Here is an 18,989-nt window from a genome sequence, read left to right as displayed (position 1 = left end):
CTAGAAGTGACTGATATTCCGGAATTTTCCAGAATCAATACAAGTTATGTTGTTTCCCACAAAAAAAATAAAAAATAATAATAATAATAATAATTTCACACAATTTCTACTGGTCCCTGTTTTCTTTAAAAATGTATAGAAAATGTGCAAGAATGAAGAGGCATATAATGGGGACAACGTTTGGAGAATTGAAAAGCACAAATGTAAAATTTTCAATATTATATATATATATATATATATATATATATATATATATATATATATATATATATATAGATATATATAGAAAACATTAACTTTGCAGATAAAATGTGTGTTAAAACTGTTGTTCTCATCTTTTTTATGTTTTTTTAGGATGATGTAGTCATGGTAACAAAGTTACAAAATTGGACATAACTTCACAGAAAAGGTCAGTAAGTGTTTTTCACACTGAAGTCATGTTAACACATACTGTTTGTGTCTTCTGGCTATACTTCATAAACTGTTTTTAGTATTTTAACACAATTTGGCCATTGTAAGTGCCTCACTATGTTTAAATGTACTCAAGTAATCCAGTTAAAAACTGACTGATGACTGATGACTCAATCAGACTAAAAAGCCTTCATGTAAACAACTCCATCAATCGAACCGAATGAAATTTCGTACTGAAATAACATAAAGCCAGTGGCTTTCTCATACGCAGCAACTGGGCCTCACACATGTGCAGAATTTTTGATTGGAATATATATAAAGCACATGTAAACAAATATGTCAACCGGATTTAAGCATTTAGGCTTCATATAAACAGATCTTCCATAATCTGAAATCAAGTAGATTCATTTTGAGTGACGAAATTTAGTGCTTGTGAACTGTAGAGGTCTGGGTGGGATGGATTGTTCAATCCTGCTCCCACAGAAATATGTTATATTTTGTCCCGTTAACGCCTACAACTTCTCGTTTTGTCCCACTCGAGTACGCAAAAGCCCGCAGTTAGACGTCTATGCAGATTTTCTCGTTCCAGTGTCATAGCCTATTTTTTTTCAATTCCCACACACACAGCGCTCTCAGATCTCAAGTGCCAGACTTGTGTGTGTTGTATGTTAACAACTTGTTGCAATTGTAGCAGCAGGCGATGGAATTGTCACATAAAACATAAAAACACTGAGAATATCCAGCCATTCACCTGTAAATAGTTGTTGTTGTTTTTTTACGCACATATTTAAGAAAGCTTATTTCTGCCACAAAATAATAATGCGATGTTATTTAGCGTTTTGATTGCTAAGATTGAGTGTGTGCAGAAAAATGTTTATATTTATGGAATCTTATTTCCATCATGGAATAAAACGTTTTTAAAACAACACACAATTCAACCTTTTTTTGTGTCAGAATTGTGGGACAGATATGAGTCAGAACTGTGAGATACAAACTCGAAAGTCTGAGAAAATAAAGACATTATTAAGTCATAATTATCTATATATATAAGATTGCATTGAGTCTTATAGATCCCAACCTCTAACTCACTCTAACTATGACTTTCAGATTTTGAAGTAAAATAAGGGACCAGTATTGTGGTAATCAACATTATTCGACAAAAGTAGTTGATTAACTTGTATCAAATCCAGGAATATTCCTTTAAACGCAAACTATGTTAATGATATATCACTTTTTTTTTTTAAATGTACTGTGATGTGTTGCAAGAACCAAAAGTTGTACCTTCAAGGCATATTAATTATTGAAGTATTCATTCATCTCTACAACAGAAGTCTAATTAAAGCTAGAATAAGGCCAAATTGAATGACTAAACATGATCTCATTACGTGCTGGTGTCTGCTCCTGAAGAATATACCGCTAAGAATCAATGGCGCGCTGATACCATCTCTCACCAGAGCTAAACCAACCGAGAGCTGCGGTGAGATCATGTGGTACTCGTCTCTTTTGCAGTAGATGCGTCATGTAATGATGTCACAGAGACTCCTCCCACTGACACGCCCCCCTCAGACTCGTGCAAAATGTCTTCTGAACGACAAACCGTTTGGCACTACTTTTTTAACCACCATAAGATGGAGTCAAACAAGAAGAAGACCGCTCTGATCCACGAGGGAAAGAACTCTTTGGAGGGACTGTTGAGAAAAAGGTCTGCTTGCAAAAATGTTAATCGCACCCTGCGTTTTCCTTGCAGTCATCATTCAGGCAAAGGGCAGATGAAGCATGTTCTCTTCTGGTGGATGCTGGGGGAGTCTCTTTGGATCTGTGATGATGGGATAGAGTAGGATGAGACTGCTAGGGTGAAGTAGGGCACGGAGATTAGGTTAGAGTGATGTAGGCGGACGCTTTTTCCTTTAGCTGGCGCAGACACAGATGGCAACTCCAGCTCCCTGCAAAGAAAGAGCCACAAATGTTGTATAATACTGAGGCGTGTAATATTTGGCCAAAGTCACAAATAGCAGTTCTTGTACACTGCAAAATGTATTGTTTATCAGTATTTTTTTCTTTTTTCTTGTTGTTTTGAGAGAATATATCTTGAATTTAGATTGTTTTTCTTATCACCTTAGTAAATACTGTTTTGTTGATGGGCTAGATTTATGCAACACACACACACATTATTATATTATATTATATTATATTATATTATATTATATTATATTATATTATATTATATTATATTATATTATATTATATTATATTTAGGCAAATTTATATTTTAAATGATCGTTTATTAGTATTTTTGGTAACAATTTAAAATAAGGTCCAATAAAGTTACATTAGATAATGCACTGACTAACATTAAGTTTCAATGAACAATACATTTGTTACAGTATTTAAAACAATATTTTATTAACTGATGCTAATTAATAAAAATAAAAAACACTAGATTAGCAAGATTTATGCTTAAAAAAACTAAATATTGTACAAACTTAATTTGTGATTTAATTAAGTATTTATTAATTGATGTTAATTTATATTATATAAATATTGCATAAAAATTATATATTTGGCTCCAAGAAAAATTTTTTGGTTAATGTTGAAATTATCTTATTGCTTAATATTATATATGTATATGTATGTGTGTGTGCATATATATATATATATATATATATATATATATATATATATATATATATATATATATATATATATATATATATATATATATATGCATATATATATATATATATATATATATATATATATATATAGACTTATTTGAAAATAACTATATTTAAATATTTGTATAATATTTACTGTATTTGAACATACATATCTCGTAGCACTCTATATTATTTTATGCATTTTTACAAATGCAAAAATAATGATTAAGAATCTTTTTTTTTTCATATCAATTTTGAACAGATAGGACATACCCTCCGGAGGCTCCGACATAGGGGGGCTTAGACAATACATGTGATACCCTCTGTCACAATCATCACAGAATAAAAGCTGATCCTGTAAAAATAATGCAAGTTGATCCTTGTATGCACATGACCCCAAACATCAGCGCTGGGGCCCTGGATTAAAGAGTTCAGAAACACAACAAAGAGTCCACTGGAAAGTAAGTTGCTTTGTTCAGTTGACTTACATCGTTCTCTGATGTTCCACACAGGCTGCAGGATTTGCACTCGATGCACTGCCAGCGGTAGGTCCTCACCGCCGCCGTCATGTTGACCGTGAACTGCAGGCATGACGGATGACCTGCAAGAGCCCGAGAAGAAGGTAATATTTTGAGCAAATTAATAAAACCCATTTCCGAGCAGAGCTTCCATGGGTTTGGACGCACCTGATCGGCCACAGTCCGCACAGGAAATTAGATCTTCAGGACAGCCTGTTTTCTTAGAGCCTCCAAGACAGAAGTCACAGTAGCCGTTTGGGATGACAGAACCATCGGCTGCTTTTTTGGCTGCAAAGAGAAGAGAAACGAGCACAAATTTAAATGAAAAGAAAGTAGTTAAAAAATATGTTATTTTTCAATGATATTAGTTATCAATGAATATCAATCAACATGTTTTACAGCATTATTATTCATGGTGTATGGTAATTTACAAAAATAATATTGTCATTTGTAATTAATGAGTGAAATAAACATTAACTTACAGTGCCATTCAGAAGTTTGGCATCTGTTTTAATTTAATTTAATTTAATTTAATTTAATTTAATTTAATTTAATTTAATTTAATTTAATTTAATTTAATACTGTACAAAAATTGTACTATGTTTCTATAAATATCAAGCAGCATTGTTTTCACAGTCACAGTAATTAATTTAAATAATATTTACTGTATATGTAATAATATATACAGTATAATATTTCTGTATTATTTCACAATATTACAGTTTTATTGTAGTTTTGATCAATAAATGCAACCTTAGTATGTATAAGGGTGTTTTTGTTTTTTTTTTCGTTGTTTTTTTAATAAAGACTTATTTTGGTTCATTGTTAGTTAATTAATTAGCTAATGTTATTTATGTGCACCTTACTGTCAAGTGTTACAAGAAAAAAAAAAGAAATAATGACATAATGAATATAATGTTTTCTTGTTTGTTTGTTTGTTTTGTTTTTTGTTTTTGAAGAAGAAGTAGATTATGTTAGATGCAAGAAGTTGAGATGTTGGGGATAGTTGCTACACAGTCACAAGGTTTTCTGCATCCTTTTTAGTGCATTATGTCTCTATAATATTCTGGTATCTAGACATGACTTCAGTCCCTATATATATATATATATATTGATTGACCATTTTATTTTTCACCAGAAGCAAATCACATGTCTGATAACTCAACAAATAAATATCATTCATGTAGCACAAACACATTGTAATAATGAGCTTTCTTCAAATCCCACCCCTAAATATGAGCAATAGTGCGAGCAGCACTAACTAGAGCTGCTCATATGAAGCCAGCCGGATTGCGTAGTGTGTTTCTGCCCATATGTTTCCTATCACAGTGGTATATGGTTCTGCTGAAGCCTAGGGACAGGCTCTCCACTGGGAGAACTGGAGGTCTGTTAAATATTGTCACAGGAAGAGAGGAAACTGCTGTGGAGACAAACAAATACACAGCAGGAGACTGGTGTATATAATTAACAAGGAAGACAAGGACAGCTCTGTGCAGCGCTCAGATCGCCTTGAATTCATGGCTGAACGGGTCTGGCTTTCAGCCGGTTGAATTTAATCCAGTTTTGCTTGCATATATATATATATATAGTAGAAATAAGCAAATGTGGCTGTGTAAAACATAACACACACACACACACACACACACAGTGATCATGAGCGGGTGATTTGGAGTGCTCTGGCCCTCTCCAGCGAGGTCATTAATCCACTCCATCCTCTAGAGATCCTATCAGTGGGGGAGGGAGCATGTGTGTGTGTTAGAGAGAGAGAGAGAACGGGGGAATCTGGGCTGTTTTCTTCCCTAATCTCTAGAGAGAAGAGAGAGAAAGGACCAGGATAAGATAAGAGACAGAGGAAGTATTAAAAAACCCAGTGCAGCTGAAAAAGTGTTTGCCGTCCAAACCTCTGTGTGAAATCATACGCAAACTGTAACTCCACAAATTACGCAGGCAAAGTTGAGCGGGGACAAGAACTGGACTGAATCGGTTTCTAAATCAAGATGGCATTAGGACGTACAGTAGCGCTTGTGGTGTGTGCGGTTGTATTGTGTTAGCAGCATTAGAGATGAGCACACTGTGTGCCCGGGAGCTGTCCAGGGTGCTTAAAGCCAAACGCTACACTTTTCATCACAGGTCAGGTCTCTGCAGTTTGAATAGTGGGGAAAAGAAAGCTCTGACTGTCTGCAGTCCACTGTTTCACTGTTATGTGCTTAAAAACCGAATGAGAAATTCTCACTATTGCATGGAAATAGTGCAATTGCGCAAACTAATATATACAATCCAAAAACAGATAAATTTTATCTTGTTGTTTCTTATTTTACAAATAAATATTTGTATTTGCACTCAACTTTGCAAAATATGTTAATGCATTTGTGGGGGGGAATCAAATAGACACCTACAAAACTGGCAAAATCTTGTTTCAGTATTATTTTTGGAAGTGTTTCACTTTTATAAAACTTAATTCATTTGTCAATTTTTTATTATACAATTATACTATTTTTATTATACAATTATTGTCAGTCTGTCTGCATCTAAATCCCCTGGACTTTTGGATCAAGAATAAACTTGAGAGGTGCTGATAATATGCCTGTGTTCATATTTACTGTAAATCGAACACATCTACTACACATGAGCACAGTGCTTCAAGATCCTTTAAAGAAAATCTCTTTCTACAGTTGCTATTTCCCTGTGAGCTGATCTGAAATTAAGATGGCCAATCAGACTGGAGCTTGCTGTTTCTGTGTGTAACCAGATGGTCAGTCGATGGTTCATTGGCCGGAAGCTGAGACTAGCATACAGCAAGCAACCAGTTCATATTTGCAATGCCACTCAATTTAATAATCAGTGGGTAAAAATAGTAAAAGCTAGTTTAAATCGAGAACAAGAGGATGGAATCCAAATTATAAGGATAATTCCAGAAGGCAGCGCTACAGTCTGTTCTACTCAAATATTGGCTGCAGAACATGAGGGTGAATAAATAATGACAGAATTTTCATTTTTAGGTAAAAAGAATACTGAAGAGTTAATTTTATAGAATATTAAAAGAAGGTATTTGACATCAGTATTTAGTATAACTAAGATATTATTATAGTTTTTCCTAATATTTTGAATTACTTTTTATTTGTATATTTTCATTTTAATTGTAGTTAAAGTTTTAGTAATTTTGTTAATATAATATAATATAATATAATATAATATAATATAATATAATATAATATAATATAATATAATATAATATAATATAATATAATATAAATTAAAACTATACATTTTTACATTTAATGATGTTATGTCTACAATAAAAAAATATTTGGATATATTTTATTTCAAAAAAATTTTCATAATTTTTTTTTTACGAAATTTATATTCATTTATATGTCATTTAATACTACTACTACTACTACTAATAATAATAATAATAATAACAATTATAGTTGCAGTTTATATTAATGTATCACATTTTTATAAGGATTTCGTTTTAATTTTAGTTTTAGTTAACTCTTATAAATAAATACTGCTTGACAGTACTGTGGCAAAGATTGTACACTGTAAACTTAAGAAAAACATGCAAGTGTTGACTAATATATACTGTAAAATGTAGTAACCTGCGAATATTACCTTAAAAGTATTTCTAACGGATTTAACCCATTAAAGTAGTTATCAGTTCGGTTTTAGTTATTTGAGTGATGTTAAATAATATTTGTTATTTTAGACATTACCATTTTTTAAGTGCATTTTGATTTCTTAAGAAGATTTCTTACAGAATTAAGAAGTTGTAAGAAGAAATCTGTTCTTTTGTTCCCTCTGTCTCAAAGGAGGCTGTACTCACACGTCCCTGAGAAGCGCATGCGTACACAAACACACATCTCCATCTGAACACACTCTCCTGTTGTCTCATGTACTAAACACAAACAACATATATGTATAAAATAAAGGCTGGAATAAAAGATTTGAAAGACCAGAGTGAATCAGCAGTTTCTGGCATGAGCACAGGGCTGCCCCATAGCCTGCCTGACTCCAGCGAAAGCCCATCAATGATTAAAAGCCTGAAGTCGTGTTTAAGGTGAAGTGTTCTGATGTCAGCCAGAGGCAATCAATCCTGCTTTCTCAAACATGCACATACAAACACACACACACACACACACACACACATATTCACACAAAAAAGAAAGATGGTAGGAGAGGAAGAAGCAGACAGATGCTCTATTCCAAAATCTAGAGAGCTGCCTCCATAGGCAGCATGTTAAGGCATCATAAGGCATGATCCCCACGCAAAGCCTGTTCCAAAAAGTAAGAAGTGCAATTATGATGCGCTCTAAGATAGATGTTTCCTTTGTGGAAAAGGAAATCCCAGAATGAGAGTTCACTTCACTTAGACGAAATTCACTCATTTAGAATCCCCAAAAACCTTTGTGTAATTAAATCATTATTTAATATAAAAATATATGAATGTATAAATGTGTATTGATTAAATATATAAATATACTGTACAATGAACTATGTTTAATCAAAATAATTGACCATATGTACTACCACCAAAGTTACTGATGTCTGTTGTGATATCTACTATGGAAAATATTATTTTTTTAGATCTCAAGAGACGATTGATTGATTGATCTAAAATACATTCCATATAAAACTTTTTTTTATATAAAATATTGAATTCAATAATAACAATTTATTTTGTATTTAAATATACTTAGAATTATCATTATTGGTGTTGTTTTTAATATAGTAATTATACATTATTGTTATATTTCAATAATACCTTATTATTACATATACTTTATAATATGCTTTATAATAATAATCCAATACTGTCTGTGTTATATATTGTTGGTATGATATTATATGAATATTCAATTAACAGTGAATTTATATGTGTTTATTTAGTTAGTTAATTATTCATTCATTCGTTCATTGATTCATTTATGTGTTGGCGTTTAAGATTGTTATTATTGTTATTATTACTATATTGTTAATATAATATAATATAATATAATATAATATAATATAATATAATATAATATAATATAATATAATATAATATAATATAATATAATATAATATAATAATAATTAGTGCTGTGAAATGATTAATCACAATTAATCACATCCAAAATAAAAGTTTATGTTTACCTAATATATGTATGTGTCAGGATTATGGACTGTCTGTGTGTATTTCTTCCTCTTGTCGATTGTTAATTTGAATAAATATACATAGAACACACACATATATTATGCAAACAAAACTTTTATTTTGGATGCTTTCAATTGTTTGACAGCACTAATAATTATACACATTATTAATAGACAGGAATTTAAAAAAAATTCTATATAAAAGTCCTTTCTAATAATAATAACTGAAATAATATTTGTTTATTAAATAACTTGCTTAATTAAGGCATTATAAGATGCCTATATATAAAGTCTTGTCTCATTAGCTTTAGTCTCATGCTAACGTCAAACTCTACTGAAGTTGAGTCGAGTCTCCCATGCAGAGTTGCTGTCTATGAAGACTTTTCCAAATCAGTCACTTTTGAGTTTCCATGACAGTTAGGAGGCTGCTTTTCTAGAAGACATCTGTCTATGCAGGCAGCAGACAGTGAGGCAGGAAACTAGGCATTGGAACAAAGCCCTATATTAACACAAAAAAAGAAGATTTGAAGAACAGAGAGATGAGTCAAGCCAAAAAAAAAAAAAAAAAAACATTGATAGATAGTTTTAAAGACAGATGCAGGAGTTTCTTTTCCATGCCTTCCTACCTCCCTAAATCTTCCCCATTGCAGCATTTGGCCAATTATGAGGAGAATGCAGGGCAGAACAGCAAACTTCACAGCTTTCAAGTGTGTCTGCAGCCCCATGGGAATCCAAAGACAGAGATGGGAAGAGGAATCCTCAAATACCTCCCTCCCTTTTCTTTTCTCACTCTCTCCACACCCCTCACTTCTCCAAACGATCCTATAGTGACACCATTCTATTTTAGCAAGATCACACATCTCTAATTAGGACAATTGGCTGGGAGAAAAAGCAGCTCAAAGTAACAGCGCCACAGGAAGTTCTCGTGAGCACCTGTTGCCACAAACCGTTCTATAGCCTATGATCCCCAAAAAAACTTGAGGAAAAACATTTTAGCAGCATCTCTCACATTAATAAAGATGATTCCACATGCTGGATCTGATATGTACATTGCTAAATGTGACTGTGAAATTAGGGTTAGATTAAAGCTTGAGGAGAAAGACAGATGCACATTTAGGAAGTCAAGCAGTGCTGATGGAGTGCAATAACATTCTGCACCATTTTTGATTTGTCCTTCAGTTTCGAACAAAATGCATGTCCATAAATATTTAAACGTGTCAAAAGAACAGCATTTATTTTGAATTTCACATCTTTTGTAACATTATAAATGTGTTTTGATCAGCTGGAAGAGTCTTTGCAACTTTTTTTAATGGTATTGTTCACAGTTTCCATAAAAATATTAAGCTGTATACTGTTTTTAACATTGACAATTATATTAATGATTCTTGAGAAAAACGCATCAGTGGATTCTGAAGGGTTCAGCTTGCACAGGAAAAAAATGACATTCTAAAATGTCTTCGAATAGAAAACAGTTGTAATATTTTACAATAACACAACAGTTCTTTCTGGTTCTCAAATACGACTGGCTGAGAGCCGTTTCCAGGTGTGCTGTATTCTAGTGAAAACAGAACTCCAACGGTTTCACCGTTTGTATCACTCCACTTGCAGTATTTCTCACAGAGTGTCATGGCGGTTGCCCAAATCTACTATAATTGTATTAATAATACTGTTGTTTTGTGTGAGTGTGTGTGTCATGGAATGTACTTGAAAAATCGATTTGAAAATTAGCTTGAATGTTTTTGGAGATGTGAGCTCCAGAGCATCAGAGTACGTTCAGAGCTCATAAAGATCTTCTGGAATTTGCTGCTGGCTCTGATGTCTCTATAGTGCTTAAACGTGAGATGTAGTTCATTTTGGGTCAATCTAATGGGTAGTCTTTGGCCTGATTAATCTATAATTTGTTCCAGAGCAAATAGTTTTGGCTGAGGGCAAAATCACTTCACATTATATTTTACATCACTTTAATGCTGTATATCAGAGCGCTACCTCCATCCTCAAATCAATTTTGACTGAATTGATTTAATGATTTATATGATGGCTGTTGTTGTTTATTAAATATTATTATTCAATAAATAATAGTATAGTAGTAGTATAATAATAGTAGTCAAGCTATTTTTACTTTTATAAACAAGGAAGTTATTTTTACTAATCAGCATCTTGTAAAATGCAGCCAACAAATGCACTGAGTACTGCCATCTGAAATCACCTTTGAAAGATAGTACGACAAAGATATTGCTGTCCTCCGCGGACATACAAACTAATGTTCTTTTATAAATATGAGATTGATCTGAAGAATGAATGCTGTATCACACTGCTACTCATTGGATACTGTTCATATATCATATGGTAAATTATTTTCTGTTGTCATATTTACCCAATATACTCCCTTATTGTGTGCCTTATACTGCAGAAAACCTCACACAATAGTGTCTCCTGAACCAAACTAGCTTTAAAATAGGACATAAGAGGCGCCTCATTAAGATTTGCTGCAGTGTGGATGGATTTTACACAAACAAATGACACATTCAAACCCTTTCCTGAGCTCGGCTTTATTACTGCTACATCTTTGCCTCAGTTTTTGAGGTTGCCCGCATGCTGCACCCCACTTCTGGAACATGACAAATGGGGTGGACTTCTGCTTTTAATAACCCCCTTCATCATACTACCATAAGTCCATGTATGCTTACACATAAACAAACAGCATTTGTATTATTGGGTTAGGAATACAACTAGACAAGTACCAATCATGAAAATAATATATTGGCCAAGACAATTATTTGTTGATATTTGGCCATTTTGAGATTATTACCATCGAATGAATTTAATATTTTTTGTTGTTGATGTTGGTTTTGTTGGTATAAATGAATGCATTCAGCTGATGTTAAATGATATTTTTGACTTTAATAAAACCAGTTAATTTAGATGTTACCAATACTTAGTTTGCCATGTTTTTTCTGTAAACAATGTGTAGGGACTAATATAATATAATATAATATAATATAATATAATATAATATAATATAATATAATATAATATAATATAATATAATATAATATAATATAATATAATATATAAAAGTAAAATAACAACATAATAAAATAATCAAAATGTATATATAAAAGGCATTTTTAGTGTTGTATAGGCCTAAATTGTTTGTCCAGTCAGTGGCTGAGCTGCATTCCAGATCTTAAACAGAATGACATTGTGAAAGGAGAGGAGGATCAGCTTTTGGTGCATAATAAAACCTGATCTATGGTTGCGGTGCAGTCAGTCTGACGTGCACGCACACACACGCACGCACACACACGCACGCACACACACGCGCACACACACACACACGTACACACACACACACACACACACACACACCAATGCTGTGAGATGCATGGTGGCACAGAGCTCTAGTATGGAGTATGGAACAGCAAATACACACATTGTATCTTGCAGCCTAAAACACAGAATTAATGCCACGATCACAACATTCTTTGAATGTGTTCACAAAAGCAAAACCACTCTTCAGCACAAGAAGGAATAAAATAACATGAACACACACAAGCACCAGCATAAAGAACCTTTGCAACGAAATCCTTCACACAAGACAACATTCACAGAAATGTACTGTATATGCAAGTGGGAAAAACACACTTCAGTGATACTTTTCCAACCTCCAACTTTCATAGAACAGTGTGAAACTATAAACATTTGAAAATCAATATTTCCACTGCACAACCCTGGGATTGTGAATCCAGAACAACCTCATGCAATATATATTGTACTTATGTTACTCCATGATACCTCTAATGCTGAAAGATTTTTGTACTCTGTCCGTATTAAACATATCCTTCGATATATGTATGTTTTTAAATAATGTGAATGAGAGGTCAGGGGTGCAATAAGCTCTTTTTAGGGAGCATATGCAGAATCTGACTCTGTGCCTCCCATCTGGTTAAACTGAGGATATTGCAATGCCATAATAACAAATGCTATGTATATGCACATGTCATTTGCAAGGTTAGGTCAGTTACTTGAAGTAAAAGCATGCATAAAATATTTCCCAGTGCACAATACAAAATATCATGTTTTTTTTTTTTTTAGATTATAATTTTTTAGGAATATTAAAACAATTATAAAATGTAATAAAATGAAAATAATAATGCATGTGGTAATAATATTATTATAATAATATGAATAATAATATTAATTAATATAATATATATATAGGTGTATACACCTTGCATACATAGTGAGTGCAAGTGAGATATATATATATATATGAAAATCATTCAAAGTAAAGTGATGAACTCAACAGAAGATAAAAAGTTTTTTTTTTTGGTATTAAACTTTTTATATGAGCATGTGAGAAAGAAAGTGAAGAAAAGAAAGAGAAAAGAAAATGGGAGAAAGGATGGCATGGTGAGAGTCTAAATTATCCTAAGGAGGCAGTCTAGCCAAACAGCCCTGGGCCCTCTTCTTAATACAGAATAGCAAATGAGGCAGAACGCAGTATAACTCAACACTACTGTCTGCCCTCATATATATGCCAAATCATAAAGAGAATTCAGCAAGTCTCTCTCTCTTTTTCTTTCCATCTCTCTCTCCCTCTCTCCCTCTCTCTCTCTCTCTCTCTCCCACACTCTCTGATTTAATGAACTTCCCTCCCTTCCATCCTCAAACCTAGAGAAACTCCAAACTCCACTGCCTCTCTCTCTCACTCCCTCCCTCCTCTCGATGTACATATAACAACCTATTCTTTATAGCGGGAGTCTGGCTGGCTAGTCTCCATGGCAACACCATCGCTAGGCAACGGCCACTGCTCTTCCTGCTTTGTTGCGGAGCAGACAGGAGTGCAGCTGTGGCAGGTACGGCCGAGGCCTAGCGGAGCATGGAGTGCAGACAGGTAAACTCACGCGGATAAGTATACTTTTGATTCTAGTGTATAATTAGACTTTTCTTTGAGTGGTTTTTATGTAATGCATTACCAAAGTATTCATAATGTATAATACACATAATAAAGCATTACAGGTTTTCAGAAGCAACTGTAAAGGCTGATTTAATACATTATAAGAGTTACCTTTTCATATTTAAATATTATAATGCAAAAAACAAAAAACTATATTTTTGATTCATTATGCTCTTCAATGCACAAAATTGCCATTTTTTTGAATGCATGCTTTTGGTTTTATTGTTAAATATTTAAGTGTGAATGATTTTTGTCTTTATTTAAAATGGACTTCTTTCCTTTCTGCTGATGTTGCTTTGTGGGATTATTAGATAATGTTAACCAAAAGCCAAATAAATGTATGAAATGATAATGTATTATAACTAAGGGCATAATACTTTTCATATTATAAGTTAAAAATGAAAATAATGAAAATACAAAAAAATATTAGTATTTATAAATAATAGTGTAACCATTAACCAATATATGAAACATTTTCCTACTCACTCTTTACAGTCTCAACCTATGTTTTATATAGACTTAATATAAAACACAAGTAAAAATACCAATTTGTTGTAATAAAGATAACATGATTTTAAAATGTGTTTCATTATCTAGTATTGTTTAAAGGATTTTTGAGGCATAATGTTATTCATTATTGCTTTGTTTTACCCAGGATAGCATGATTTTTGCCATCCGTTTATTGCAATTGACTGTTGTGCTGCTGTTGATAAGTTCATCCTCCTCTCGTTCCCAGGTGTGTTGATATGCCATTATTATTTGTGCCATGATTCACAATCACAATTCCACCTCGTACAAACAGCATGAGGGAATTCATCTTAAGAAGGGAGTCTTTCGGAGCTTTCAGAGCAGTTTGCTTACCAGCCATAATCACCGCCAATTGTTCATAAAAAAGAGAGTATGTGATTGCTCAGGTGCTTGTGTATGTGTTACATGTAAAGGAGAAAAATAAAAGCATGGATTGAGGAAGATGCAGGAAAAAAGTAGGAATGAATGCAGAAAGCAAACAAACAGACAGAACGACAGATCAAATCTGACCTTCAAATGCAATGAAAAACATCACCCCCCCCCCCCACCACTATACAACAAAAACAAAATGCTACCCTTCCAACTGTCCTTCTGCTGTGCGCGTGTCTTTATAAACCTCTGAATCTACGTACACTCTGATTTGTTCAGAACTCTGTTATTTTGTCTGATTTGTTTATAAACATTTTTAACACATCTCAAATTATGTATTTTGTTTAAATATGGTAATGGAAATATCATTTTTAAATGTTTCTTGAATATAATGGCCCAATCTTTTTCCCTCACAGAAGTAGCTAAAAATACAACTGAAACTATTAAAAACATTTTTAGTTTAAGAAAATAAAAAATAGATATTATTAAATATATTAATATACAAAATATATTGATGACACTTTAACATTAGATAAAAAGTTTAAAAATATGCTATGTTTGTGTAGATGCATTAAAAAATGGAAATAATTAAAAACATGTTATGTTACGTAAGTGAGAAGGGAACGAGACACTGTGAAACACATGCGTCCTCATGAGGTCACTTCGGGGGAACGCCTTCAGCATGACCGATGTCTGAAGCATACATCTAAACACGACAATAACATTGGCTGGCGACATCCTGTGACATCATCACAAGCTTACTACGAATGATGGCTAGTTAACTAGGGGTTGCGGTCTCATTCCCTTCTCAGGGATCCACAATTAAAAACGTAAACGTAAGTTATCTTTCACATTAAATTCGAACTGCGTCCTCTAGGGTTTGTTTTGGGGAACGGTATAACCGCAACGCCATGCTGAGGGGAGTATATGCCAGAAACCATGGAGAGCACTAAGTACCAACTCTACCATAGCCATGGGAGTTGCCCCAAGGACATCTCGATGGCTGTCAGTGACATTATCCCCTTTGGCCAAGGGCCTGAGCTGCTTATCAGGGAAGCAGCAAGCAGCCCAACTACATGATGACACTGCCAAGGAGCTCAAGAGCAGAGGGTTCAACCACTAGCGAGGAGAAAGAGGAATCCAGCTCGACCGAAGTGATAAATAGCCCAGGGTCAGAGAACCTAACTCTCAAGTCGAGAGGAGGACTCTCCCAGTCTGCCCAGGACCGGCGAGCTCAGAGGGACCCTCCTGCAATGAAGAGAGCACAGCCATGTCCATGGAGAAGATAGATCGCAAATGGGACATAAGAAATGGGAACCTACTTGAAGGGAATCACACATATCAGGGTCCCAAAATAAAGGCAACTGACCAAGGAGGCATCAGAGATGGGTCAAACACTCCCTGCAAATGGGGTTCACTGCAAATGGGGGTTTTTCGGGAGCAGAGCTCTCGGCTCTCAGGCTGAGGCAGGCCCTTAAATTACATACTGGGAGTGACTCATGGATAACCCAAAACAGTGAGGGGAGCCCTTCTCAGCTTGACCAGAAGGCCCAGCAGGGCTCAAAAGAAACAGTACACTGGTGCAACTGGACACGCTCTCATGCTCTCTATCCCATATAACCAGACCCGACGGAATCTGAAGAAATAGCTGGACCCAATAACCGTTCATATATACAGAGCTTTCTGCTGCTCAGAGCAGAAGCATACAAGAGGGTTTTCCACAGAAACACAAATCCCTCATACCTCAGGGAATGCAGTGTACTCAATCCCAGTCCGCAGAGGGGCAATTACTGGTTCAACCATTCGGGAAGTGTGAAAGTTAGGACCCACAGACCTGACCATCTATGGTATGTTGAGCTCCTCAGCGTCTCAGCAAGAGGAGCTCCAGCTCAGAGAATGTGCATGGTTATTAAGGAAAGACTCAACTCTCAAAAGAGGGTGAGAGATGAGTAGCGCACCCTGGCAAGAGGATAGGGAGCATGGCACCATGCATGCACTCAGAAGAATACTAGCCCATGAGAAGGACCCACAGGTCCTGAGGTTGCAGCAATATACTGGGGACCTGATGCTGGGAGGCTTCTGCAGTAGCCTGGATCCAGTATCAATGAGTGAAACATCACTGTAATGAGGCCATGAGTTAGCTGTGGGGTTAAACCAAAAAAGTCTGAAAACAGAACAGGTCTGACTGTCACTGCAGACAAAGGATAGCATTGAATACACAAAAACTAGCAGTAGAGTAGATGAAATGGATTGTACTCACAAACCATGGCTCTCGCGCATGACTCAAGTTAATGGATATAGGCTGGAGGCAAAGTCCGAAGAGCACTGTGGACCGGACTATCGGTAAGTAGTTCTATGGGACATAAAAACTAGCCAGAACATCATAGGACAAGAATAAGAGACTGCCAATGCAAGCGCAGGAGGCTCTTACCTAACCTCAGTCAGTAGGGTAGCTTTTTAGGGGGTTAAATGGGAGGAAGATGAAAGCAGATGTAATATTCTTAGAGGGAGGTGAGTAGATGGCTCAGGTTTTACTCTGGTCCAGTCGAGATCACTGAGAATGCCTAGTCTGGATCTCCTCCATCAAATCTTTCCTGTCACCCTTAGACCAAGGGTGCCCTTTTTGACCCCTAACCGCAGACGGGGGAGGGGCACGAGTCATGACACTGGTCTTCCTTTGATCCGTAGATTGAGACGGACCAGGACCGCTTTGTTGTTCAGGCTCAGTCCTGGACATTCTTGGAATGAAGGATTTAAAGGCAGCCGAGTGTGTCTTGACCTCCTTAAACTTCTCAACAAAAGTGCTGAAAAAGCTCAGAAGGGGAAACTGGTGCATCAAAAAGAAAACCCTTCTCTTTCAACCGGATATCCTCTAGATTTAGCCACATATGTCTCTCCATAACTACAATGGCCGTCATGGATCTACCATTGGCAGTGGCGGCCTGCTTAGTGGCACGGAGAGCCAGATCTGTGGTGCAACGCAACTCAGCCACCTCATCAGGGGATAGACCCTGATCTTTATCCTGGTGTTTCAGCAGATCAGTCTGATAAGCCTGAAGCACTGTGCCATGGTATGCAACGAGGCTGCAGTCTGACTTGCTGCTGTGAATCTCCTGCCATTCAAATGAGATGTATCGTGAAGGAATATGGACAGCAGGGAGGGAGCCTTAAGGGAATATGTCACCCCATAGAGCGATTGCAGGCCAGTGTCTCTTCAACAAGGGGCATCTTCTCATAACCATTTTCATAACGCATCCACTAAATGTTGGCATAGCTAGTGTGCTGGAATCTATGGATGTGAGATGAGAATTGATTTTTCCAAGACTCGTTTTCCACATGGAGATCAGGAAGAAATGGAAGACTCACCTGAACTGGAAGGCTATGGCCTCATTGAGGCATGATCCATAACCTCAAGCAGCTCATCATACGCAGGGCAGGAGGATTGGGAGGACTCAGTCTCGACTTCTTCGTCCTCATCTGTCATCTCCTGCACATCCTGGGTTTGAGCCAGCAGAGCACTAGCAACTGGGTCAGACAATGTTGGAGAGATAACATCGTCGTCCAGTAACTCACTCTCATCCATGACTGATGAGCACAAAAGGGAAAGACCCTTTTTCAACTCATCAGCCATGTCCATCTGTGATCCCCACAAGCTTCCTGAACCATGGGGAGCTGATGGCTGTCCCTCTTTGCTTTAAAAGAGAGACAAATGAGAGTGGAGCTTTTTCATAGGAAAAAGCTCACAGTGCACTCAAACTGCCCCCTCGACCCAAACAAAAGATGTAAAGATCACGTGTGGCTATCAGGTGTCAAATAACGAGGACATTTTTAGATGTTTTACTAGTGCTTGCCATGGTAAAGAAGGATAATGGTTCTTACCGGAAATGCACGCTTCAAACAAAAAAATCCTTGAAGATGAAGAAAAGTGAAAGTGATGTGACCTACAGCCAAGTATGGTGACCCATACTCAGAATGCGTGCTCTGCATTTAACCTATCCAAAGTGCACACACACAAACCGTGAACACACACCCGGAGCAGTGGGCAGCCATTTATGCTGCAGTGCCCAGGGAGCAGTTGGGAGTTCGGTGCCTTGTTCAAGGGCACCTCAGTCATGGTATTGCCAGCCCAAGACATGAACCCACAACCCTTGGGTTAGGAGTCAAACTCTCTAACCACTAGGCCACGACTTCCCAAAGAGGATGATGTGTAACCGGCTAGATGTATGCTTCAGACACAGCTTATGCTGAAGTCATTCCCCAAAGTGACCTCTAGAAGATGCAGTTCAAAGTTACCTTGGAAGGGAACTAAAAATTAACTAATTAAAAATAATTATAAAAAGAAAAGGAACTGTAAATATAAAAGGCTATTTTAAAATATGAATAAAAGCAATATTATTAATTAAATAACACT

At 35.7% G+C, this 18,989-nt stretch overlaps 1 protein-coding gene across 1 annotated transcript in view; it reads right to left on the bottom strand.

Moving 5' to 3' along the window:
* Positions 1-302: 302 nt before the first annotated feature.
* LOC127972158 (zinc finger protein neuro-d4-like) overlaps positions 303-18,989 on the bottom strand; it is a 47,341-nt gene continuing 28,654 nt past the window's right edge. The window contains 4 exon segments of the mRNA XM_052575479.1: positions 303-2,354; positions 3,342-3,423; positions 3,557-3,669; positions 3,755-3,874. Coding sequence (XP_052431439.1) covers positions 2,284-2,354; positions 3,342-3,423; positions 3,557-3,669; positions 3,755-3,874 — 386 coding nt within the window. The 3' untranslated portion in view covers positions 303-2,283.

The sequence above is a fragment of the Carassius gibelio genome, chromosome B15, assembly GCF_023724105.1.
Source record: "Carassius gibelio isolate Cgi1373 ecotype wild population from Czech Republic chromosome B15, carGib1.2-hapl.c, whole genome shotgun sequence".
Lineage (NCBI taxonomy): Eukaryota > Metazoa > Chordata > Actinopteri > Cypriniformes > Cyprinidae > Carassius > Carassius gibelio.
Note: the sequence above shows the minus strand (reverse complement) of the source record. Positions and strands in the feature narration are given on the sequence as shown.